Source organism: Lepisma saccharinum, chromosome 29 (assembly GCF_977018435.1).
Source record: "Lepisma saccharinum chromosome 29, izLepSacc3.1, whole genome shotgun sequence".
NCBI lineage: Eukaryota > Metazoa > Arthropoda > Insecta > Zygentoma > Lepismatidae > Lepisma > Lepisma saccharinum.
In genome coordinates, this window is record NC_139257.1 from 21,735,768 (window position 1) to 21,761,856 (window position 26,089).

A 26,089-nucleotide genomic window follows, 5' to 3' on the forward strand; every position below is an offset into this window, starting at 1 on the left:
ATAAGCGACCCTATTTGTTAGAAAGCTGTGTACTAATCTGACATAGGAAAGCGGTAGGTGGAATTTATGGAGCTTGTAGATGAGCCCAGTATGCCATACTTTGTCAAATGCTTTCTCCAGGTCGAATAGTACTAGACAGGATGGTTTGGAAGTGTTGAAGTGATTTGTGATGCGAGTCGTTAGTTTTAACAAATTATCAAGGACACTGTGTTGAGGTCTAAAGCCTGCTTGGTGCGACGGAAGTAAACTGTGTGCTTGTAAGTGCATGTGTATGCGTCGAACCATGATGCGTTCGAATATTTTGCTAAAGGTTGATGTGAGCTGAATAGGTCGATAGTTTGTAGGGTTGGTACTATCTTTGTGTGGCTTTGGGAACATTAGAACCTTCGAAATCTTCCAGTCTGTCGGGTAGTGTCCTGTGCGGAGGATAAAGTTGTAGATAATAGCCAGAAATGACAGCAATGCAAGCGGGGCCTGCTTAATCAAAACGTATGTGTTATTGTCCAATCCGGGAGCAGTGTTTCTCTTCCCACGCACAGTAATTGATAATATCGTCTGTTGTGATAGGAACAGTTAGAGCATTTGTAGGATCAATAGTGTGCGTATTGCTGGGTTGCAGTTGCCTGTTATTGGGGTTGGTGACTGTCAATTTTGATCTGGAGGCGGAGATTTGGAGCTAGTTGTGGTGTTGTAGTGAAAGTGTCTTGCAAGATATTTGCGAAGGCATAAGCTTTTTCAGTGTCGGTGTTTAGAGCTGCGTCCTTGATTGTTATCGGATATGGAGTACTACTGGATTGTCCAGTGAGCACCTTGAAACGTTTCCAGTATTTTGTGGGATGGCTTTCATCACTCAATTGGTTGCACGTTTCAATCCATCGACGTTGTTTATAAGCTTTTATATAGTTTTGTACTGTTCGCAGCCATTGACGGTGTAAGTTAAGGGATTCAGGATTTCTGATCTGGAGGTAGTCCCTGTATGCTCGTCGTGATGCTGTGATTAGGTGAAGATATTGCGGAGGTAGCTTTGGTTTGTAACTATTGAGAGTGGTCGTAGGTATGTGAGTGGTGGCCGCACTGGTAATCTGTGCCGTAAGATGTTCCACCATCGTATCGAGTTCCTGTAGATTGTTTAGTGGTGGATGCGGGTCAGAAAAAGCATTCTGTAGCTTTTCACTATATGCCTCCCAGTTCACTTTGTTGTAACACCAGATTTCGAGGTTGTATTGTACTGCTTGTATTGCGGTTACCAAGATTTAAGGTGATTTTCACTGGGTCGTGGTCACTGCCGATGGAATCCAGCACAGATATGTTCAAGCAGGGACTAAGAGATGTTGATGTTATAACAACGTCAGGGGTAGTGTTACTTGTGGGACGTGTGGCTCTGGGCAGTACAGTGGGATCCATGAGTATTACCGTGCAAATTGTCCATGACTATTTTCATTATTATTTTTTTTTAAACCTATGCGTTTTAAGGGATGGATTTTTATGTATGCTGGTGAAGAAGTTGTCAACAGCTTGTTTTGAGTTTTCTTTTAATTCTTGAAGCTGTTATTGGGTCAAATAAAGTGTCCGTTGTTATTGCGAATACGGATACATTTGCGGATTTGTACACCTTCGCATTCCAGTTCCTCAAAGATCTCTTCGTCTGTTAGGCTAGGTTCTACCCCTGATGACAACTGATAGTAGTGGGGATTTATGTGGTAGTGGTGTTTGTTTTTGAGTGGAAGCATTCAGTGTTTGGATGTTTGCTTTGGCTCCATAAATTTCAAAGAAGCTTTGTTTCTAATTAGTTTTGCAAAGTCTGGATCTGGTGATTTCAATATGATGCCATTAAGGGTGAACAGTATTTGTGAAATTTGTGCCCTTGGCACATATTTAGATGTTTGTTGGAATACATGTTTTGCTGTATTGTATTTGGTGAGCAGGAAGTTGTATAAGCTGGTACCCTGTTTGGTTTCTAGTTGGTTTGCATGAACTGTATTTGCTGCATCTCGTTTAATTGGTGATCTAGATCGTTGACGTTGAGGTAATCCTTCATAGGAATTGCGACGTCGGTGTTTGGTGGAATAGCTGGACGTTTGCATTGGATCATTGGTACTTCGTGAATCGAGCATCGTCTCGGAGTTTAGACCGTCCGTCCGTTTAGTACCTCCGGTGAAGGTTTTCACCCCTTCTCGCTGTCGTAGCTGCGTTGCAGGAAGACCATGATGCATATCAGAAGACCACAACCGTGAGTTGTTATATGATCCAATGCAACAAACGAAAATCCTGTGGGAAAGCGCACAAACTCAAACCAACCGACAACTCAATCCAATGAAGCAATTCCAAACTAATTGTAGAGCCCAAGACAACCAAGAAGAGTTGTCAAAAAATAGTGTAAGTCATATGTCTACTCCACTCAACGTGTTCAACCAAAAGAAAGGTTCCTCGCAATCACCTAACCACCGTATAGGCACAATTGGTACCGTTTGTCCGTTCCAGACTTACGGCTTCCACCGGGAGTAATTGGCCCACGATGCGTGACACAAGAGAGACCGACTTACAATTACCTATACCTGATGTCTTTGCAGTTTTTTTTCCCCGTTCATCCGTTTAGAGGGATCTTTGCAGTACTTAGCTCCTAATTATATAGTCTGGGATAAATATATTTATCATGGGAGTTTCAATTTTATTCACCACATTTTATTTTCTGATCTTTGTTGCACTTCAATATTCACACATCTTTCGAAGGATAATAAAACACATTTCTTCACTAACTACAATCAAAGTTATCCTTATTTTTGTTACTAAAACTTATGTTTGTTTTACATTTGAGTCGCACTGCCATCTAGTGTAAGCCGTATGAAATAAAAGCTTTGGTACTTTACTCACACTGGAAATCATTCCACTGTATTTCGGTTTTATTTTATTTTGTCATTATTGCTTATGTTTAGTAAGTATCTCTATTGTTATATTAAATGGGTGTCTGTATTGTTTTATTTTTTAAAAAATGCATCCTATCATGCTAGTTATCACATGCATCAGGCTTACGTCCAGCTTGCCATGTCAAGCTTGCTTTGACAAGCTAAAAGGAAGCTATCGCAAGCTTGCCACAAGCTTATGTGCTGTCTGGGTTATGAGTAAAATTTTCTCCTAACTTTTACAGCCTTTTCGCGAATGATATATGCAAAAGTTAATAACAAATACAATAACTGTGAATTTTAGTACACTGAGTGAAATGTGAACAAAAAATGTATGAAATAACTTTGTACTATATATTCACTTATCTATTTTTATTAGTATATAATATTTTTCACTGTAAAATAACATTTGTATTACGTATTATCAATTTTTATTATTGTTATTATTTCTACTATTCAAGTTTTATCATTTCTCGAGCTCCAGCAAAAAATTCTGGCAACGTCCATGGTTGGAATGATATCTAACTGAAATTTATTTCTGTTATTATTATTTACAATAAAAATAATATACCTTTGTTTTTTGTAACTTGAAATGAAGGATGCCAACTTCTAGGAGCTGGTCAACAGACCGGTTCGAACCCCCGCCCTTCCCGACGCTCATTTGCATTACATACATTTATGTATTTTCAGCAACGCAAGAAGAAAGAAAAAAAAACGCTGTTTTATACCGTCGTGCAAAAAGACACTGACATTTTTTTTCAGGTAAACTTATTGCACTGCAGTAATACTAGACTACTAATAATAACTGAAAATTAGGAATGATTGCTACTGAGAAAAACCTTTCAACAGAATAATATCAAATGATCTTGAATAAGCTGTCGATGAAAGTAAATACCATGTCAAATTTCCCTTGCAAAACTTAAGTCGCTGCTTACGCACAACTGATATTGGATGGACCAGAGATAAGAGGACTTATCTCTGGTCCATCCAATATCAGTTGTGCAAAATATGGAGCTTCCGTGAATGCATCTGCACATGTTAGATTGACGGAATTGGCTTTCGTACATCTCTCGCATGTCATAATCGAAACTTTAATTTTGAAAATCACAGAGAATCCTCTCAGCGTTACAAACACGAGGAGCATCGAACGCCTTCGTGCATGGATTTCTAGAGCGCTAAGCAGACGACAGAGTTCACTGCCGAACGAGAACGTCATAACTGGAATATCCAATCAGAGGTCGTTCGGTTTTCGTGACGTACAGCATCAATTTGGCACAACTTGTAAGGCCAATTTCTCGCAAACTATTTTGAATTAACACAAACTATTTTGCACAACGTTAATATAAAATTAATGACATGCAGTGAAACAGTTTAAATCATATTTGAGGTTAGAGTGGAAATGTCCATTCTAGCTACGGGCCTCGACTAACATGCTCGAATGGTTTCTCTTATCGTACCCAACACAAACATTTTCTTGGTCAAGCGCCGTATTTCGTCTTCTGACGTCAGGTTAAATACTTTCGTCGTTAGGCTAAATGTGGTGTATTTGTGCTAAGAGATTTTAACCTAACCACGAGAGCATTCCGCGATTGTGTCAGAAGACGAAATACGGCGCTTGACCAAGAAGGTGTTTCAGTTGGGTGCGATGAGTCATGCTCGCACTGTAGCAAGGACACTGGAGTGTAATATCTGACTGGAGAAAAAACAACATACTACAGAGCATTCCCTGACATTCGCTACGAGACTCGACGGCAAGCGGACCGGCATCAGTGCTTGTCTTTCCCGGTGAACGGGGTCCGTGACAGTCGTTAGAGTCGGCTATTAAAATTACAGTTTTCATATTGTGTACTAACCTTGACTGCAGAAGATGTTAGGGCCTCCCCGATGGCGCAGTGGTAGCGTCCTCGCCTTGTAATCAAGGTATCCCGGGTTCGATACCCGGTGGAGGCACGTAGTGGTTCGGATCCCACTTTAAGCTGTAGGTCCAGTCCCAATTAGCCTTACTGTGCATAAAGTGGACTTAAAACACCAAATCAATCCATGCAGAATATGTTGAAAATGATGTCCCTCTGCTGCAACCCATTCCTGGCATCTCCCAAGGAAATTGGCATTTACACCTGCAAGTTCGTCTACTGTAATTCTCCCGATTTCTCGTACAATACTCTCTTTTAACTCACGGATGGTGTGCGGATTGTCTTTGTATACTTTATTTCCCCATTTTTCTTTCCACTTTTATTCAGAACTGACCCTGTTACTCTAAACTTTTTACAAGGTTTAATATGGTGGTCCTATGTGGAACGGGAACACTAGGAAATTTCATTGCAAAACGTCCTCCCACTTCTTCAAAATTTCTCTTTCCGAAGTAACACTCGACAAGATAAATCCTTTGTTGTAATGTAAACTTTTGTGGTGCCATATTAAGCCACAATCTTCAACACACGGACGCGACACAACACAACTTCCGAGGGAGGATTATACTGGCGTCAGTCTGCAACGTCAACAGAAAGGGAAAGAGAGCGAAGGCAGGGAGAGCGATAAAAACAGACTGTAGCGTGCGAATGTCAGGGAATGCTCTGTATTACACGAATTATCTTGGAGGGGAATCACCAGGAGTGTCATGTTCGAGCAGTAATCTGATATGAGCTTTCTGAGCAGGTTGACCACTACACGATCATTTTGTCGCAAAGGAATATGTAATTAATGAAGTAATTATTGTTTTCTAGATGTCAATAAGGATACAAGATACCCTGGGAGGAATCATCCTGGGACTATTTTCTCTCGGACTGTTTGTGCCATGGGCCAACGTTGTGGTAAGTCGGTTTAACATTTGCGCACTAATTGTAATGAACCGATGACGTTACATCATGTGTAGATCTATAGCCATGCATGCCCAGTATGACTGTGAGTAAGCATGGCGAAACGAATGCAGTATGCTTTCTATGTTGTTTTCTGTGTCTCGATTCTTTGTTACTCATTTCTTCCTTTTCCCTCTTTGTCATGGGCGTCCGGAGGGGGGGGGGGTCGAACGGGTCAGTAAGCCCCCCCCTGGAAATTGACATTGTTCATTTAAAGGTACAAGAAAGCCGAAAGTTTGTTACTCCTATTATTAAGAACAGAAATAAAGTTCATTTAGTTAGTATTCGAACAAAATAATCAAAATAAAAATGCATTGCATCGATAAAAATTGAGTGACAATTACAGGAATAAGGTTGTATTCTACCATTTCATCCAAAGAAATAATGGTTCCACTGTTTTCAAAATTCTAATAATTAGAGTCGTAGGTGAGAGGTCACACAACACACTTTATATATAAAAAAAAAAACCCTAATATTTAAAGCCTCTTCTTGACGTGCAGAAGCTATACTAACTGCATAAAATGCAAAAGATATAATGTGCTGGTATTCACTCCTTTGATGGATCGAGTCTCTCCATTTATATAAAATTAATAATAATCATTATTATTTCGAATAACATTTATTTTTGTTAGTTTATAATATTTATTATTGTGTAATAACATTTATAACCGTGGTAATAATACTTATTATTCATCTACATTCAACTTTTATAATTTGCCCGAACCCCCCCTGCAAAAATTTCTGGCGACGTCCATGCTCTTTGTCTCTCGGAATATCTATTTCACTTCCAATCTTCCCTTTCTCTCTCTCTGGTTTATTATTTCCCTTCTCTCTTTTTCTATCTGACTCTCGATTTTTCCTCTCTTCCCTTCTCGCTTTTTATTTCCTTTTCCTTTATTTCCTTCTTCTTCTTTTCCCCTTCTTGCCTTTCTTTCTCCGGGGCGTCGCCATGGGGGCGCGAAGGGGTGCTTGCTTGCATACCCCATAATTGGTACAAGACGTGTTTGGTTAAACTATTGGTAATTGTAAAAAAAAATAGTACCATTTACTACAATTATTATTTTTATTGATTGCTAGAAACTATTTTTGTTTAATCCGAACTTTTAGTCAAAAGTAGGTGTTAACTATTCACAGAGGAGAAACATGGGATTAAACAAAAATAGTTTATAGCAATCAATAAAAATAATAGTTTTAGTAAATAGTCTGACTACCATGCTCAAGGTCCCGGGTTCGATCCCCGGCCGGTTCAAATCCGGGAACTTTTCTAACGTTGGAAGCGGCCCCGGCACCCACCCAGCGTCGAATAACATGGGTACCTGGAGGAAACCCTGGGGGTAAAGGCGGTCAGGGGCGTGATGCTGATCACATCACCCCCACTCACGACCGGATCAAGGAAGTGTGGGGCGTTACCCCCACACCCCCTATACGCCTTCATGGCGTGGTGCTATGCACAGGGGAACACTTTACTTTTTTTTTATTATTACCAATAGTTGACACGTCCTTTTCCATTGCACTAATATTTATTGATATTAATTATGTTTTCTCTTGTATAAATGTTTTTTGTTCTTTAATCTTAATTTCTGTAATTTACCTATCACTGATAATGTCAGGATAGTGACTAACCTGTATATACTTATCTTGTTAAGAGCTGTTACCATGGCAATTACGATTGTGTTTTGTCTTGACTTTGAAGTTCGGGCACAGGTTCGGGCTCTGAGTTTGAATGGAGTGATCAAGTTGAATTATAAGAAGTTTAATTTCTTGGAGTGAAATGGATTTTATGTTAGGCACATAAGTATTTAGTTTGCAAAGAAGATAAAATATACTTTCTTTTCATAGTGCAAACTTAACTTTGATTTTTATTTGACGAACTAACAGAGAGTGTGATATTACCCAATACCCTGAGAGGCATCACGTGAATGCTTTCGAGTCTTTCATCATGTGAACTTATTATTTGCTCTTTTAGTTAAATCATGTTCTTTTGACTAAAAGAACGTGTCATAGTTTAACAAAACAGGTATTGTTAAATCAACAAAATCAGTTTTTTTTATTCCAGTGTCATTTACGTATGACTTATCAAAACCATGACGTCACATGAGCGTATAATATTAAGTATTCAAGAGAGACCACTAGTGTTGTAACTACAGGCAAAAGGAAAGCCACATTTACTTCTTTATGTGGGTTTGGTTTTTGATTGATTGATTGATTTGGTGTTTTTAAGTCCACTTTATGCACAGTAAGGCTAATTGGGACTGGACCAACAGTTTAAAGTGGGATCCGAACCACTATGTGCCTCCACCGGGTATCGAACCTGGGAACCCTTGATTTATATGCGTTTGGGTCAAACCAAGCAAGCAAAAATGAATTACGTCATTTGATATTTTCATAGAAGCCTACTAGAAGTTTACTGGTATTTGATGTAGTGGCTAAACCCGCTAAAGTAAACATGCATGTTCAATTTTTTCTTTATTTTCAACATCTCACCCCTTAAGTTTCATTCCGCACCCCCCTAGATGGCTAATCCTGGTGCCGCCACTGTTCTCTCTGTTTCTGGCTTTCTTCTTCTTTCTTACCCGTTTTCTATCTCTCAGTTTTATTTTTCTTATTTCCATTTTTCTGTTTCTTCCTCCCGATCCTCTATTTCACTTCCATTCTTCTCTTTTCTATGTCTCTCCAATCTTTCTTCCCTCTTCTCTCTCTCGATAATTTATTTCAGTCTCTTCCAATCCTCTCTCTGTTTCGTGCCTTTTCAGTGGCGTCGCTAGGCCATCTGCTTTGGAAGGGCTGCAACAAGATACATGACTTACTACTATTGTAAATATTTTTAATGTTTGAAAATAGCAAAGTGATTAATAAGACAATAATATATAACAAGCATAAGGAATTAAAACTAACAGAAACTTACTGCATTAATTTTTATGAAAACAGATGGATATCACAAAAATGTCACAAAAAGCTTTGATAACAAACACACAATATCACAAACTCCGTAACACAAAACGCACCACTACCGTTTCATCGCGTAGCAACCGTTTTGAAAATAGAACAAATGACAGCGATCGTTTGCACTGTTGCCAGCTAAAGACCTGACGTGTCAGATGTAAGATCGTGGTTTAAAAAAAAAAACTGTCACAACGAAACGATTCTTTCCCAGAATATGTATCTAGAGGTATGTTCTTGCATTAACAATTGTTCAAATATGTTTTTCGAAATACTGTATTTAATAATAGCTAAAAATTGGGGGGGCTTATTGAGGGATTGGGGGGCTGAAGCCCCCCCAAAAGGGCCTGGCGACGCCACTGTGCCTTTTATTACTTTTTCTTTCTTCCTGTTTCTATCTATCTCTCCATTCTTTCCTTTGCTTTCTTCCCCTTTCATCTCTGACTGACCTTTTCCCTCTAACTTTCTTCTCCCTCTCTCTTACTGCATTTTCATTTCTTTCCCTTCCTTCCTCCTTTTCTCTAGTTACAGGTGGCACTAAATTATCTCCCTGGGCACTGGAATCTCCAGCCAGGAATGCCCCTCTTTCAAAAGGTAAAACATTCCCCCTTCCCCTCCCCTTTATGCTGAATTAGACAAAATTTGCGGAACAATATAATACGAACATATTTAAGCAATATATGTTTTCTTTACACATGAATTTAAAAGACTAAAGAAAGGAAAAGCACGGCTCACTTTCATGTTTGCTATAACTCTTTTCTGTTCTTACGGCGGGCGCTCTACAAGCTGGTAAGGGAAGTGGGGAGCGGGAATACGCCGCAGACCAACCAGACAACGGCTGTGGCGCCGAGAGATACAACGTGGCGGGAAGAAGTACTACGTGCACCTTGTTCTACCGGCTGCTGCGTTTCTTATTGCGCTAGATTGGTCGCTTCCCCGCTCCCCACTACCTCTGCCAGCTTGTAGAGCGCCCGCCGTAAGAACTGAAAAGATCTATAACATAAAACGTACAAAAGTGCTCGGGCTCACTGTCATTGTCAGAGTACAGAACCTTATCCTTAACAGTTTGTCTGGTGGATTCTAAAGGTGTCTCATTTCAACTCCATCGTCGCGATCACCAACCGGTAGGTAGAAAAACTGTACACAATACCAAAACGAAAAATCAATAACAAGTCAATCAAACTAAACGATCCTCGCTATTTTTGTATGAATATATAAAGAATTGGTATAAAATTTCGTCCCACCAAAAAACTTCCCATGACGTAGGGCACCCCTGTATCCAGCACATACAAAAATGTTAAAAGAGAACAATACTGTGTATTAAAAAACATTCAGTATGCCAATCTTACGCCTCAGAACTCACATGTTGCAGGCTCAGCAGCTTTCAGAAATGTCCATAGTGTCCGGTCAGTGGCGGCAATTGGGTTTCAAAACTGGGGGGCAAGGTGTCAAAACGGGGGGGGGGGGGAAGACAGTATATTTTCCTTTGTAGATAAGATTTAGCATAATCCGGAGTTAAAGTGGCGAAATGTGGGGTTAGGCAAAGGCCCCCACGGCCCCCACTGTGTCCGGTTATAAAGTTGTTTCACAGGTTAATACTTTCTCCTTCCAGGGGGCGCTGGTTGGCTTGCTGTTAAGCTTAGGCGTGATGTGCTGGCTACTTGTTGGGCACATAGTAAGTATACCAGCAGAACAAAACGACAGTGCTACGATTGTTTACAGGTACGCGAGTTTAGCTTTTGCATTATATCTATGTCTTTGCACCTCTTTATGCAAGTCTAGCTTTAAATTTAGTGTTTTTTTATAAGAAATGATTTACTCAGGAATGATCTGAAAATTATTCCTAGTAACAGGGTTATTAAAGGTCTCATTGGTTTCGCTGCAGGACGGGAACTTTTTTCTCGCACAATTTAAATTCGGTCCAATTTGCGTATTGTTCCATTTCAATACGGATCTTGTATCCGAAAAAAGAAAGGTTCCTGGACCGCATCTAAATTGACCCGGAGAAAATGTTCCGGGACCGAATTTAAATTCAGCCGGAAAAAAAGGTTCCTCGAACCATATTTAAATTCAGCTGGAAAAAAGCTTCCTGGACCGTATTAAAATTGATCCGGAAAAATTGTTCCTGGACCGAATTGAAACACTTCACAGATAAAAAGGTTCTTTACGGTCCAGAACCCATTTACGCCTGCTGATTTTCTCTCCTACACCGGAATTGAATTAATTTAAAATTCCTGGATCTTTAACAACCCTGCCTAGTAATGATAAGGGCCCCACATGAAATATCACTGTAAAATAGCCTAGAATTTCCATTTTGTGAGCTTTTTTTTCCTTAGCAGGAAGGCATGAGTTCTATTCATTTCCATTGTAGCACAAAATGATATTGTCATTTTGTTCCTAGTCTACTTTGTGCACAGAAAAGCTGATTTGGACTGGACCTACAGTTTAAAGTGGCATCCGAACCACTATGTGCCTCCACCGGGTATCGAACCTTGCTTACAAGGCAACGACGTTACCAGTACACCATCGGTTGGGCGTCACGACAGTTTTAACCACAACGATATCAAGAAACACGTATTTACTTAATTCAAATTATCTGACGCTCAAAGCTTAGAACATTTATGTTTTTTTCTTCGAATTCCTTCCGAACGCCGGACATAAGACCTTTTACGGTCGAATCGCCCGAATCCACGACTTTTGCGACACCGTCGTATGCGATACTAGCATTTCTGCCGCCATATGCGACAGTGTATGGAAAGTATATTCCATGACAGTTGTGACACCGTCATCTGCGACACAAAATGTAAATAGCTTTCCTTCACACTTTATCCAGGCTTGGGACTGGCAGCATCAAGGAAGCTGGTGTGTTTTTTAAAACCTTTATTAGTTTTCCTTCTCACTGGCATCATGGAAGCTGGGTGTGTAAAAGCTGGATGTATTTATCCTTTGTCAATGACGGATCTTTTTAGATCCCTTGTCAGTATAGGAGCACACTGCAATCCCTTGTCAATGTAGAAATGTAGAATGCGTCGTTTCTCTTGCAGTTGGACCAACATGTTACTATTTTCATTCTAATTTCTGTACGTACGCCATTCTCCTCAAAAAGCGCTTAAGACCTCTATGCATTTCATAGTCGGCAAACGCTCTTTCTATTCTCTCATCTATTGTAATGTACTGACGTCGTCAACGTTTCCCTTTAAGATTCAAGGCCCTCCTCTCACATAAGTAGTCGTTGTACACAGCTTCTAATCTTAAAGTCTTCACTAATTGGTACACGTTAGGACTTGACTTTTCCGTCAATACATTAACTGTATGGTTCCATCCCTCGACTACATTGTTAGTCCTGTGCCGCTGTTGGGAGCAGTTCCACATGGAAATGTCCAAAACAGAGTTGTTCATCCACTGTTCAACGAAATAATCCAAATAAATTTCTAAATATGTCGTGGTTTGGCGCATCTTCCACCACACACAGCCATCCATCATCGACGACAGCCACAGGGAGGTAAGTCAGAGCTGAACACATTCTTATACACAACCGCACGTCTGGATCTGTTTTGTAATCGTTTGTCAGTCCTGCACCTTTCGCCACAAACATAGGTTAAAGTGATAATTGCAACCACTGATCTGAGCCTCGGGAAATACTTTCTTCAGAGACGCTATTGCTGCTGCACGTACGCAAATGTCGCTAATTCTGGTAAACAAATTAGAAATCGTAGGGGAAAATCCAAGAAGTGTCGCTTATGACGGGAGAAAACCAGTTTTTGCCTTAGTGTCGCAAATGACGGTGTCAGAAATATCGGAACTCCGAATCGCCCACGGAACCTTGGCGGAAAGTAAGTTCGCGTCTGCCGGCAAACAGGATGCAATATTATTGTATTCTCGTACAATTGCATTCACAGTTACAATTAAGTTGAGCACGCACCTTATTACAAGAGGTGTTGGAAATGATGTCCTCCTGCATCCACACATTTACGGCATATTTAAAGGAAATTTTCACTAGCATGTACCAGTATCTCTTCCGAAATTGCTTCAATTTCCCTCCTGATCTTTGTTTTCAATTCTTCTAATGTATGGTTTCAGGTTTGAAACCTTGGTAGCTCGCCACGCAGACGTCATGAAAATGTCTGTTTCTTGTGCAAGACGTCGGAAGGAAATTTGATCGTACTTGAACTCAACGTTTCTCCTCATTAAGCACGCCGTTTTATCCTTTGCTTCTTATCAAAAACAGATCCTCATTACCTAAATTTGTTCACAAGTATCCGAACTCTGTCTTTGTGTGAAACAGGAACATCTGGGAATTCTGCTGCAAAACGTACTTTAACTTCCCTACAAGAATTCGTAATGACGTAAGAGTTATGACAGATCATAAGTTCTCAAGTCGAAAATGTTGTATATAAAAAAAATAATCACGCTGTACAAATACAACTTTGCTAGCAATGTGTAAAAAGCCATAATGGCAATCACGCTGTATGAATTATAACTTTGACAGCGATGTAAAGAAAAGCCATATTGACAATCGCATTGTATAAAAGAGAGGAATAGCAGTGTGGAGATATTCTGTGGCTTAGCTTAATGGAAGCCGTGGTTGTACGTTTTTGCGATGCATGTCAATCGGATTGTTTTTTAATAAATTTCAAGCATGTTTGCATGTGAAAGTTAATAAAAACTTGAAATTACTAAACCCAGACTTGTTTTTGACATTTTGCATGAGTAAGCGTATGTGGTTTAGGCCTGAAAGGTAAAAATCCCAGTAAGGAAGTTGGTCCCCTGCGATTCTCCAGTTGCCAGAACTGCTACGAGGATTGGTATGCGGTCACAGAGTCGTGCATAAAAATGCGTTGTTTCAAATGTGCGGAAAGGTAAACTAAAATGATCTAAAACACTTGTTAACACCTTAACACTTCACAAACACGTGCAAACTGGACACCAGCTATCTGGATAATGAAGCATTGACGCGTCCAGAGGCAAGTCAGCGTACAACCACACTTCTCTGTGGTACAACTGTGTCTAAATGCCGGCAGATGCGATTTTACTTCCCGCTGAGCTAGTCGCCGTTCAGCAGGTGACTCGACCCGAAAAATGCACTGTATTACATGTCCGGGAAAAGAGGACGTTTGGTAAGCCTTATCCTGCCTTCTGTCCAATCACTCCGTCCAACAACTGTGTTTTCCATTCCTCTACTCCTTGTGTAGTAGTACCAGATAGGTAAAGTCCACGCGTTTACTCGTTAACGTCGAAGAACAAAGAAAACGACCGCCACAAACGTGGGTGGGGATAAATAGCGGGCGATTTGTTTTCGTCCAATGACACTCAACGTTCAGCCAATGGTCGCAGCTGTCATTGCGCTCGTCTACTCAACGTGGAGTCTCAGTCACATTGTTGGAGCTGGTGGGTGCGCTCCGTCGACTTCAAAGCCAGCCGGTCGTTAATGTAGTTAGCGCGTCGACTATACATAAGTAGATCTGGAAACAAGGCGGGAAACCGGTGCACTGACTTCCTGCTGGGAACGCCCCTTCGCAAGAAGTTTCGGAATAATACGTTGAGAGGCACCACTCGCACTCTTGCCTCCACTTCTTCTCCAAACTTTACCTGGGGCGCGTCAAGTATCTGAGCGCTCAGCGAGCAACGTGATCGCTCAGCTACTTGACGGCCAAATAAGCGTTGCTCGGCGAGCGCTGCTCACTTGATGGCTGAGCGAACTTGAACCTTGCTCACCACAGGTTTGAGGTTTGAGCCACAGAATATAGCGTTTTTGTGTTTCGTTCTCGGGACGAAAAGAGTAAGAAGAGGAAGACTGTGTGAGGGTTGCGGGTTGGCGGCCAATGATTATGATTAAGGGCTTGCGATGTAGCGTAATTACAGAACAAGTTCAATCAACAGAAGGTAATATAATATTCCAGTTCTTGTAATTGTATCAAAATGAAAGTGTTGTTTATTCCAAATGTACACCGTAGTTTTGGAAATTTGTGCAAGGGCGTGAAAATGAAAATTTCGACACTTTTGTCCACATCAACTGAAACGTTCCCGAGTGATTGTAGTGGAATGCTTAGGTACACGTGAAAACACGGATAGACGAAATAAAATACATCCTGTACATAAAAAACACAAACGAGGTTTAATAAACTTTCAACATGCGTACAACATGACCCCGAGGAATCTGAAACTAAAACTCTCGTAATCAACAACAGACTATCGAACATATTTGTTCTTCTTCTTCGTAGTTACATGATTAGATTATACATACTACAATGGTCAATCACAACATCAACTATTTCCATAATTAACAACTTTTGAAACACTGAAATCTTGTCCACTCGACGCAGCCACATTGATCACAGATTATTCATAGGCACTGATATTTTGATCAATGAGCAAACAGCGTCAAGTAAATGATCTGTCTGCTCAACGAGCAAAGATCTTGCTCAGTGAGCATCGCTCAGATACTAGGCGCACTCCAGCTTCACTACCCTGTCCAATCTCCTCATTCCTTATTTACCTCTATTGAGTCCGATAAGAATACTGATGTCCTTAATTTATTTTCCAGCGACCACATATTCCCTCTGCAGAAACTGTCCTACTTGTGGTACACGCCGATAGGGTGGGGCGTGACTGTGGTGGTGGGACTCATTGTGAGTCTTCTGACCAGATCGTTTCATAGACCAAGTCTGGAGTCCGACCTGTTTCCGCCAATCACCAAGTGGTTTTACAAGTTCATCACGGGCCGACATCTTGGACACGAATGCAGAGATGTAAGTCCCTTTTGTCTTACTTTTCCCATGATTAGAGAAGTTGATGCCGCCATCTTGGGGCAATGTTGCCATATGAAGAGAAATTTCCCCCTTTGCAATGAAATTCGGACCGAATTTCCCTTCTCCTTTATAAAAGAAAAAGAAAATGTAATGAAAAATGCCTAATTTTAAGAAAACATTGAAGACATCAGACTCAATTTTCGTATATACGAGGGTCACTATTTATATTTTGAGCCTTAGCAACATTGATTGAAGTTAGGCGCGATTTGACGTTTGCACGGAATCGTCTGGCATTATTGACCATAACGTACTTCAAATGTTTTGTCAATAGCTTCATTTGTGTTGTTTATGTTGCCTTGGAGATTGCGCGACAACAATAAAATTTAATTAACTCGTGAACATTTTCGTGCGATGATTTTTTACGATTTTCGACGTGGATTCGACAAGAGTGCATCGATCAACTTACTTCCACATTTGGCGATGAAGCCCCATCTTTTGCCACTGTGAAACGCTGTTATAACGAATTTAATCGTGGCCGCCATTCGCTCACCGACGAGATTCGCGAAGGTCGTCCAAAATCAGTTGTTGTTCAAGAAAACATTGATGCTGTGCAAAACCTAATACTGCAAGATCGTCATGTGACATACTGTGAGATTGAGGCAACCATAGGCATTAGTTCCACCAGCATATATAAAACATTACATGATCATTTAGCTGTGAGAAAGGTATGTTCTCGTTGGATCCCACACAATTTGACAAAAACTCAAAAAGACGCTCGCGTCAATTGGTGCAAACAAATGCTCAATAAATACAATCGGGTGCTTCAAAAGACGTATATAAGATTGTAACAGGTGACGAATCATGGATATATGCATATGAGCTGGAACGTAAACAGCAGTCGACTGTATGGGTGTTTCAAGATGAACCCAATCCAACAAAAGTTGTTCGCGCTCGAAGCACATCGAAACAAATGGTCGCCTGTTTTTTCTGGAGAACTGGTCATGTGGCAACTGTTCTTTTAGAGGAACTTAGAACTGTCAACTCTGAATGGTACACAACAATTTGTTTGCCAGAGGTCTTCGATCAAATACGGAAAACAAACAAACGCCGTCGGATCATTCTTCATCAAGACAATGCCAGCTGTCACACATCTCGTCTAACAACCGACTTTATGAACAGTCAAAAAATCGATTGATCCGCCGTACAGTACTGATTTGGCACCCAATGACTTCTTCTTGTTCCCGAATGTCAAGAATAAATTGCGTGGACAACGATATTCGTCGGCGGAAGACGCCGATGATGCGTTCAAAAACCATATTATGGAGGTGTCTCAAGAAGATTGGAAAAACTGCTTTGACAAATGGTTCGAACGAATGCAAAAGTGTATTGACCATAAAGGAGAATACTTCGAAAAACAATAAAGTAGTTTTCAATGCCAAATTCCTGTTTTTTCATTGTTAGGCTCAAAGTATAAATAGTGACCTTCGTATTATATTAGGTTCCAATTTCATACATATAATTTCTTATTGTTATTTGTTATTTACACTCTGGCAAAGAAACTGTCAAATACATGAAGAATTGAATATACAATACACAATGTATTATACTGAATAACAAAAAAAAGGATGTTAGTTCCAGTTGGCGAAATGTAAACTTCCTGCTTAATATTTTATGCATATTATCAAAAATAGTAGTGTGCAAGGCAAACATAAATTCTTGGTACTGTCCTTCAAACCCGTATGATCCCAATATAATCCTTGCCTTCCAATCAGTGACGGATTAAGGAGTGTGCTATTGATGCTGCAGCATTAGGCCCATTCCTGAAATAGGCCCAGATGATAACAGACGAGAATTTTCCGAAAGCTGAACTGTTTTCCTTTGCTATATTAACCTGAATATAAATCTTAGAATAAAATTTGGAGCTCCAATTTCGGACGCCTAGACACAGCGTTACTTACTTGTATTATACAGTTACTATTATTCTTTGCGCTGTGACGTAACTATAACGTCGTTGTGTTTATTGTTCACCGAAGATTTCAAGTTAATGCTATCAGTTTTACGCATCAGGCCCAATTTTGTCTTAATCTGACCCTGCTTCCAATAAGTTCAGAGGACATTATAACCATCGATTATATAATAAATGCTAAAACAATTATATTTTCATTATTTAATTTTAGTAGTTGATATGTCTTTCGGGGAGGAAGGGGGCTGGATAACCCTAAATACGTCTTTGATCACTGCCTATCTGCACCGAGTTACATAAGACAATTTAAATTTGAATGATTTATCGTACTTAACGGTAGATAGTGATTATAAATATATATTTTTTAAAAAATGAACAATTAAATTTACATTAATTACATGCTGTAGTCATTAATACTTTAAAAACTACCACGGTCATTTTTTTTACGGTAGATGAAAGGCAGCGAAAATTGACGATACTTACTCTCTAGCCTTCTTAAACCCGAAGGTTTAAGGCTGCAACAACACAAGCCTTCAAACTGTCCCTATCCTGGGCCAGATCAATCCAATCTTTTCCATTCTTAGAAAATTGACGATTTTCAAACTGTTCAGTACCTTCTACATTTGGAGCCAAGATGGCCGCCGCGTTATTCTCTGGACACTAGTGCCTACTGAAAGAGAGAGAGTGAAGTGAAGCGACGCGATGTAAGAGGTATTGCAGGTTGGCTGCAAGTAATGTATATTTTGCGACGAATGCATCAGTTCGATGTAATTGCATGTTCGCGCCCGTCATCCAACAAGAAAACACTCTTCTTGTTCCGGATACTCTTTGTAGTATTTCCAGGAAGGTTAATGGTGCTGTAGGTAGACTAATACACGGAAATAAGACACTCAATTACATCGAACTGATGTAGCTCGTCGCAAAATATACATTACTCTTACATCGAGTCGCTTCACTTCCTGACAGACTATTCACTCTCTCTCTCTCTTTCAGTAGGCCCTAGTGTCCAGAGAATAACGTGGCGACCATCTTGGCTCCAAATGTAGGAAGTACTGAACACAAACCATTATTTCTCTACTGTGTAGTCCAGTGGGTCTAATTGAAATATATTGCAAATTAGGAATATTATATTAGCTATGCAAATTTTATATGTAATTTCTTCGTTTTCAGGAAGCAGCAGATGATGAATTTCAGTTCGAAAACCCAAGAAGTTTCTGTAGCAATGAGTGGGGTCGTAGAGGTCAGGAGAGGAAGAATTCGAACCACAGACTATCTGCCACGGAATCTCTTCTTGACTCTTAGTGCACGAAGTTGTAGCTTATCCAAGAATCTGCATCTATTGCGACGCCTGTGGGCTGTAGTAGCAACTTGTAGTGTAGAATCATATTTTTTTTTGTATTAACGCACACACACACGATATAGACTGTCCCTGTACAACGGCGGTAATTTTTTACAGGTCTCACTTATCGCACAAGCCTCTAGCAACATCGCATTCTGATGTCAGTGTGGAGATGCCTTCATTGTTAGGTTTAGTTCTCTTATACCGCTCGCAATTTCAGCTGGCGGCTGGGAAACAACGAATCAGCGATCAGTTGAATTCTCTTCGACTGTCATCGGGCATTTTCGAGTCACACGGTATCGAAAGTTATTGGCGGGACGAAGCAAATGAATGTTTGGATACACACCATGTTGCCAAACGTACTGCAAAACTGGGGAGAGAGAGAGAGTTGGTCAGTGCCGCAACCGAGTTGCGCACACTTTAGATCCAGGATTGCGCACAAATCTCACTGACCTGTTTTGCGCACAGATTTTGTTCGAACGTTGCCACTTTGATAGCTTTAAAGTCTGTGCGCAAATCTGCTTTTTTCTTTAGACAAGAAGAGAGAGAGAGAGAGATTAGAAATAAAATAGTAAATCATACCAATTTACTCAAACTCAAAAGTTAGGTTAGGTTAATGACCGCAAAAACACGTGTAAGTCCACACACACAACAGAAGTGAGAATGGCTCGAGAACATTTTACATCTGACAACATCGCTTCATTTTTTTGTGCGCAATCCTGTACATTGTGACAGCTTGTCAACACGGCTGTTCTAAAACTCCAGCCAAGTCAGACGAAGCCGGCTACATCTGTACGTAGGTAAACTCAAACCAAGTACGGCTAGCTCCGCCCACTTCAGGCTCCGTGACGTCACGGTGACGTTTCCGGCTTATTTGCTCGTAACATGCATAAGCCGTTCTCGATGCGACTGAGTTGGCTGACTGCAGAGGAAAACTAGCAGAAAGCACGACGCAGGCGGTTGCAATGGCCGGCAATCATTTACTTGATGCCTTCGTAAGTCAGAAAGACAGCTGAAGGAATAGATGTAGTTAATATTATCTTATAATTCTATCCGTAGATGTATATGGGAAAAATATGAAAAAACCGGTATCCGAAGAGATAACAAGTATAAAACAATGAAAAAAGTAGATTTTGATCTGAACTGTAATGAAATAAATATTTTTAAAGCCATTTCATTAACCATAATTGAAGGTTATTACTTATTGTTAATACACGGTACACTAAACTAAATTCACCAACCAATAAAATACTAAAAAATAATTATTTTTGATGTGTAGACATACAGTTGATTCGTTTCTTTCGGTTTTTTGTGCCAATTTGTAAAACTTTTCAAAATATTCTATTAATTTATATTAATGTAGCCGAGCTTTATATGGAGTTGATATTTACTGCCATTTTCACCTAATACTATTTCCAAAGAAAGTCAACTGCTTTTAAACATGCTCAAGAGTCAAGCAGACGATCCACCACGCCATAAATCCACCCTGTTCGTAAACTACAGCGTGTGACAGCTTCGCGTCGGCTACGCCGCTTCCTTCGCTAGTGACGTCGACATGACGTTTCGTGTGACGTCTGAGTAATCCACTCGTAAGACCTGGGCTGAGTTGGCTGGAGTTTGCGAACAGCCGTAACGGCTTATCAGATACCACTGATAAAACCGGAAAAGTGTGCGCAATCCGGCTGTAGCCGTTGGACAGCGCCGTTACTCTATAAAAGTTGCACAATAGTACACAAGCACGGAAAATTAGTACACAAAACACCCAAACACTGTACAAAGAAGCCCATAACAACAACCGACAAAAACAGACACGCGCTTGGAAACTTTGTAACGGGAGAGCGATGTTATCCCTACAGCTTTTATTTCGCAACTGAGATTGTTCACACCCACGAAGCAGCATCGTATAAATAGCTATATTTCAAATGTATTATTTATGTTAAGAGAACGAAACCTAACAAGGAAGGCATTTAGCATAGCAATCCGCGCTGACGTCAGAAGGCAAGGTTGCTAGAGGCTTGTGCGATGAGCGAGACCTAACTTTTACAACGTGCAGAGGACATGAACATGTTGAAACGCTACAAACCCTCGAGACACAAACACGCTGGATCTTATCAACCACTGTAAAACGCATATTCATAAATAAAATGTTATCGTTCCTTTTGCAAACCAAGAAAAACCGTTTCTTTTCCCATTATAGATTTATTTTGCCTTATGTTCCTCTCTTTGGAAGTGCTGCATCAAGCTAATTTTCGCCTTGAAATCCTCAAAACAGCGGCGATGGGATTAGACGTGCTGACCGCGCGCCACCTAACGATTGATTGATTTGGTTTATTTACATAGGTAAGGAGATTTTAGTTCGCAGAGGCAGTACAGTTTTCGTCCTTGTTAAGGGGAAGAGTGACAATTTCGTACCAGTTGTGCATTTTTTCAATATCGTCGAAATGGGCACTGCTACTAAAAGAAAAACCCTTGACTATACAAGATAGTATGAATTTCTCCACATGTTACACGTGGAAACGGTTTTTTTAAGTCGATTATGAAGCTCACGATGTTTAAAAAATATGATGAATAAGTATTTGCAGAATCCCATATATTCCTTATGGGGAATCAACTTCAAAGTACTGCTAATCAAATGGGAGTTTCGAATTTTCCTGCGACTAAGACATAGTTCAACGTCTATTTTTTCCGTCCATGTACTTTTCTACGTCATTGAATGTTTGATATTCCCGAGAGAACAAATAGAATAATGCTCCCATAAGCGTAATGCATTTCTCCTTGCATCCTACGGCCATCCTGGTAATGTTGCCAAACCTGATGCGCATAAAGAGCTAGATTTCACCTTATATGAAGCTAAAGTTAAATTTCAAGGAGCTAGATTTAGGAGGAATGTATGAAGTGTCTCCTAGGGTAATTTTAGTTGTGTAAGGATAGGGGCGCTGCTATTACCGTTAACTTTAAAGTGATGACAATTTATTCTTAGTTTTTACCGTCTGGATCTGGCGGCATCACCCATCTCAATAATCCACTGATGGTCGTATGAAATCGAAAATTGAGGATTCGCGGATAACAATATTGCCATATTCACCTCAGCCAAGGCGCTATATAAAAGTAGCTGGGGAGGTAAGAGGGGGTGGGGCGACGAAGCCAATATAACAATATCACGTCACGTGCAAAATGTATAGTCATGGCAAAAGTTGGTAACATAGTTGGGTTTGGAGGGGGGAGGGGTGCCACAGTTTACAGCCAAATGAGTGCAGGAAAGAGCCAGATCTGGCTCCAAAAGAGCTAAGTTGGCAACAGTGCTCCCCAGCTGCGTCAGAGAGGGAAAATTGTCACTCTTCCCCTTAAGAAATGAATGAATGTATTCTTATTAAGAATCGAGTAAGGATGTTTTGATCATAATTTGTTTTCTTGTTGTGGGTCTGTCCTGAATTTTGTTTTAGGTAAAGGGCTTATCCCCGTATTGCGTGACGGACAAAAATAGCCTATATGCTGACGTGTCCATAATATAGGAATCAATCAATCGATGATGGATGATTGTTAGATGAAATTGATGGAGACTCACAAAGGATCACCCATTTCCGTGTCGGGGACTCGAACCTATGATCGTGAGTCTAGCTCTCAACACGCTCTGCCACTGAGGTGGCTTGCTTCATTGTCACCTAGCACTTGGTACTGTACATTAAGTTACAAACATGAAAAATATTTGTAAAATAGTTCGTACATTGTGAGTGAGTTTATAAAGTTGAAGATTTATAGGTGAATTTGCTGCAAACCTTTACGTAAAAGCCTCTATGTCGAGTGTATTTTCAAAACGTATCTTGTCCAGTTTACAAATTTTGAGAAAAACTATCAGTACTTCAGAAACTTACCGGAATGATTAAATATTTGATGTTTGGTATATTTATTTATTTATTTTATTTATTTGAGAAATCCTGAATACAGAGAGAATCCATTTTATATCAGGATATCAACAGAGAGAAAAATAGAAATTAACAAATGAGAAGCACGCACACATATGTAACAAGAATAATAAAATAAAAATCAAACAATAATAATAAAACAATAACTAGGGTATAACAAATATTAATTTCTCTTCAGCTGCTTGATGCACGCATTTCTGAAAGCCTGCTTAGGAGTCCTTCCATACGAAATCAACACAGCCCCCAACCTGACCATCACCGATTTTTATGAAATTTAGGGAGTTGAAACTATGGATGGAACTTAGTAACTATGCAAATTTTGAGTCTCGTTTGTCTTGTAATTGTTAAATTATTCAAGGTCAAAGTTCGCATAAATTGACCTCTTTGAGTCCGCTTAGCTGTACTAAATGTGCTGTAACTCCGCCCCTATTTTGCGTAGGAAGATCAAATAAAGCTTATTGTACAGGGAAACAAACAAGCTTTCCAGTGATATATAACAAGCTTACCTTTGGATAAAAATGTAATTTTATCACGTGACCTTGACCTTTGACCTTGAATATCTCAAAACATGTCATCACCAAAAATCATGAAAAAATATATATTTGGTCCCTCATGCCATACTATAAAACATATCAAATTATGATTCTGGGACTGCAATGGGATCAGAAGATAAAAAATAATATGTGTAACTATGTGACTGATAAAAGCCTCATTACATGAACTATGACGAGTCGAATGTCCCTTAACACCCCCCTACAAAATGTAAAGGAGTTATCCTGGGTATAATTGGTCATGAAAGAAATAGGTTAGGCACATGGAGATCCCTAGCCGTGTGTGTCAAGCGCAGGTCCGACATATTATTGACCGCCATATTGAATTCAACGCAAAAATTTCAAAGGAAAGGTGGTGATGTGATATATCAAATCAGGCTAGAATTTCACGAGAAATGAAGTGACGAAGGTTTTTACAACATATATTTAACCAGCAAAAAATTGATTACTGCATGCTTGTAACCATTTTGTCCTTTTCGAGGTGTTAAAAACAAAGAATTAAAATGCTCCTAACGTGTTAGGAACTCATCGAGATCACGCTGACCTCTTGGGAGAGAAAGAAGTATACCTAGCTAGGCACCATTGCATATGATTTTAATCAGCGACATTCACCAAATAGTTGAATAGTGAAGAATTTTTGGAAAAGTATCTCAAACAAACACTTCCTTTGGAATGAAAAAATCTTCAGTGACGAGGCTAATTTTTATGTTCACGATGAAGTTAATAAAAAGAATATGCAATACCTGTGATTTAATAATATACAGTAGACAGATCCCAGCCGAATGGTTGTTGCTGGTAAGCTAATAATGTGTTATAGTGTATGTAGAACTGGAATGGTTGGTCCATATTCAACAACGGAACCTTAAATGGTGAGGGCTTCTTGGATTTGTTAAGTGAACAGGTTTTTCATCCTTGCTTACGGAATATGGCATTTTTCCAGAGTTTTGAAACAGGACAGTGTGTGACCACACTATGTGGACATTTTGGCATTTGGTAAATTTCTAGGTAGATTGATGGGCACACGGGGATCTATAAAAAGGCCTGCACATTCCACAGATCTAACATCTTAGGAGGACTTTTACCTTCAAAAACATTTGAAGAGTATGGTGCATGCACTCAGTGTCCATGATATTGACCATCTGAGAGAAGGCATAGTTGCTGCCTGCGATGATGTTGCACCTGCTACATTGCCAAATGTTGTGTGTGAGTGTGAGAGACGTCAACGAGTGTGCTCACAGGAACATTGACAACATTATAATGTGCATATATCGTAAATTACAGATATGCGTATAACTTTTTTGCTGGCTAAAGGTACGTTGGAAAAACCTTCGTCACTTCATTTCTCGTGAAATTCTAGCCTGATTTGATATATCACATCACCACCTTTCCTTTGAAATTTTTGCGTTGAATTCAATATGGCGGTCAATAATATGTCGGACCTGCGCTTGACACACACGACTAGGGATCTCCATGTGCCTAACCTATTTTTTTTTAATGACCAATTATACCCAGGATAACTCCTTTACATTTTGTAGGGGGTGTTAAGGGACATTTGACTCGTCATAGTTCATGTAATGAGGCTTTTATCAGTCACATAGTTACACATATTATTTTTTATCTTCTGATCCCATTGCAGTCCCAGAATCATAATTTGATATGTTTTATAGTATGGCATGAGGGACCAAATATATATTTTTTCATGATTTTTGGTGATGACATGTTTTGAGATATTCAAGGTCAAAGGTCAAGGTCACGTGATAAAATTATATTTTTATCCAAAGGTAGGCTTGTCATATATCACTGGAAAGCTTGTTGAATTCCCTGTACAATAAGCTTTATTTGATCTCCCTACGCAAAATAGTGGCGGAGTTACAGCACATTTAGTACAGCTAAGCGGGCTCAAAAAGGTCAATTTATGCGAATTTTGACCTTGAATAATTTAACAATTACAAGACAAACGAAACTAAAAATTTTCATAGGCTCCATGCATAGTTTCAACTCCCCAAATTTCATGAAAATCGGTGATGGTCAGGTTGGAATTTGCACATATCTGTGTTGATTTGGCATGGATGACTCTTAGATAGATGGAAGCTTGGAGGATCATTTAGTGCATTGTGCCTTGTTTGTAGCCTATAGAGAAATTACCTTTGTTCTAGGGATATCCTTGAGGCTTTTGTGTAAAAGAAGTTGTTTTGTTGCATTTGCTGTTGGTACGTGGGATCCGGATGTGAAGATGTGGTAAGAGTTCGTTAGTGAAAAGTTGTCCATTCATGATTTTGAAAAGAAATGTTAGATCTGAAACTTGACGGCGAAGGGAAGGATCGTGAATTTGAAGAGTGGATAGAATTTCATGTTTGGAAAAGTTTGCAAGGGCTGGACATCTATGTTCGACTATTCTGATATAGAAATTTACCACTTTGTTTGTTCTCTTTATATTGCTATCACAGGCCATTGACCAAATACAGGAACCATATTCAAGAATAGTACAACGCACGTTATAAAGTAGTTTTTAAGGGTAGAAACATGTGTGATATCTGTAAATTAGCCCAAAGGTTTTCATGGCTCTCGAAGTTATGTAATCTATGTGGTGGCTGAAAGTGAGTTTGCTGTCGAAAATGACTCCCAAGATCTTTGTGCTGTTGTACGAACGGGATGATTTTGTTTCATAATATATAGGATGGTGCTGTAAAATTGGATTTGAGGGTAAACCTCACAAAAACAGATTTCTCAGGATTTATTTTCAGATTTATTATTATGTTGGTAAGAGTTTATTTTCAAACTAATTGGCATTATTATACTAATTATTTCCCAAATATTGAGGAAAATATTTTGGACAAGAAACGTTTTGAAACTAAAGCTAGGACAAGAG

The 26,089-nt window shown here is 39.7% G+C and overlaps 1 protein-coding gene across 1 annotated transcript in view; it reads left to right on the forward strand.

Annotated features, from left to right (window-relative positions):
- Positions 1–20,908, forward strand: part of LOC145981371 (sodium-dependent multivitamin transporter-like) — a 58,615-nt gene extending 37,707 nt beyond the window's left edge. The window contains exons 12-15 of the mRNA XM_083114608.1: positions 5,624–5,710; positions 10,308–10,417; positions 15,240–15,444; positions 18,578–20,908. Coding sequence (XP_082970734.1) covers positions 5,624–5,710; positions 10,308–10,417; positions 15,240–15,444; positions 18,578–18,709 — 534 coding nt within the window. The 3' untranslated portion in view covers positions 18,710–20,908. The remainder of the gene's footprint in view (positions 1–5,623; positions 5,711–10,307; positions 10,418–15,239; positions 15,445–18,577) is intronic.
- The last annotated feature ends 5,181 nt before the right edge of the window (positions 20,909–26,089 follow it).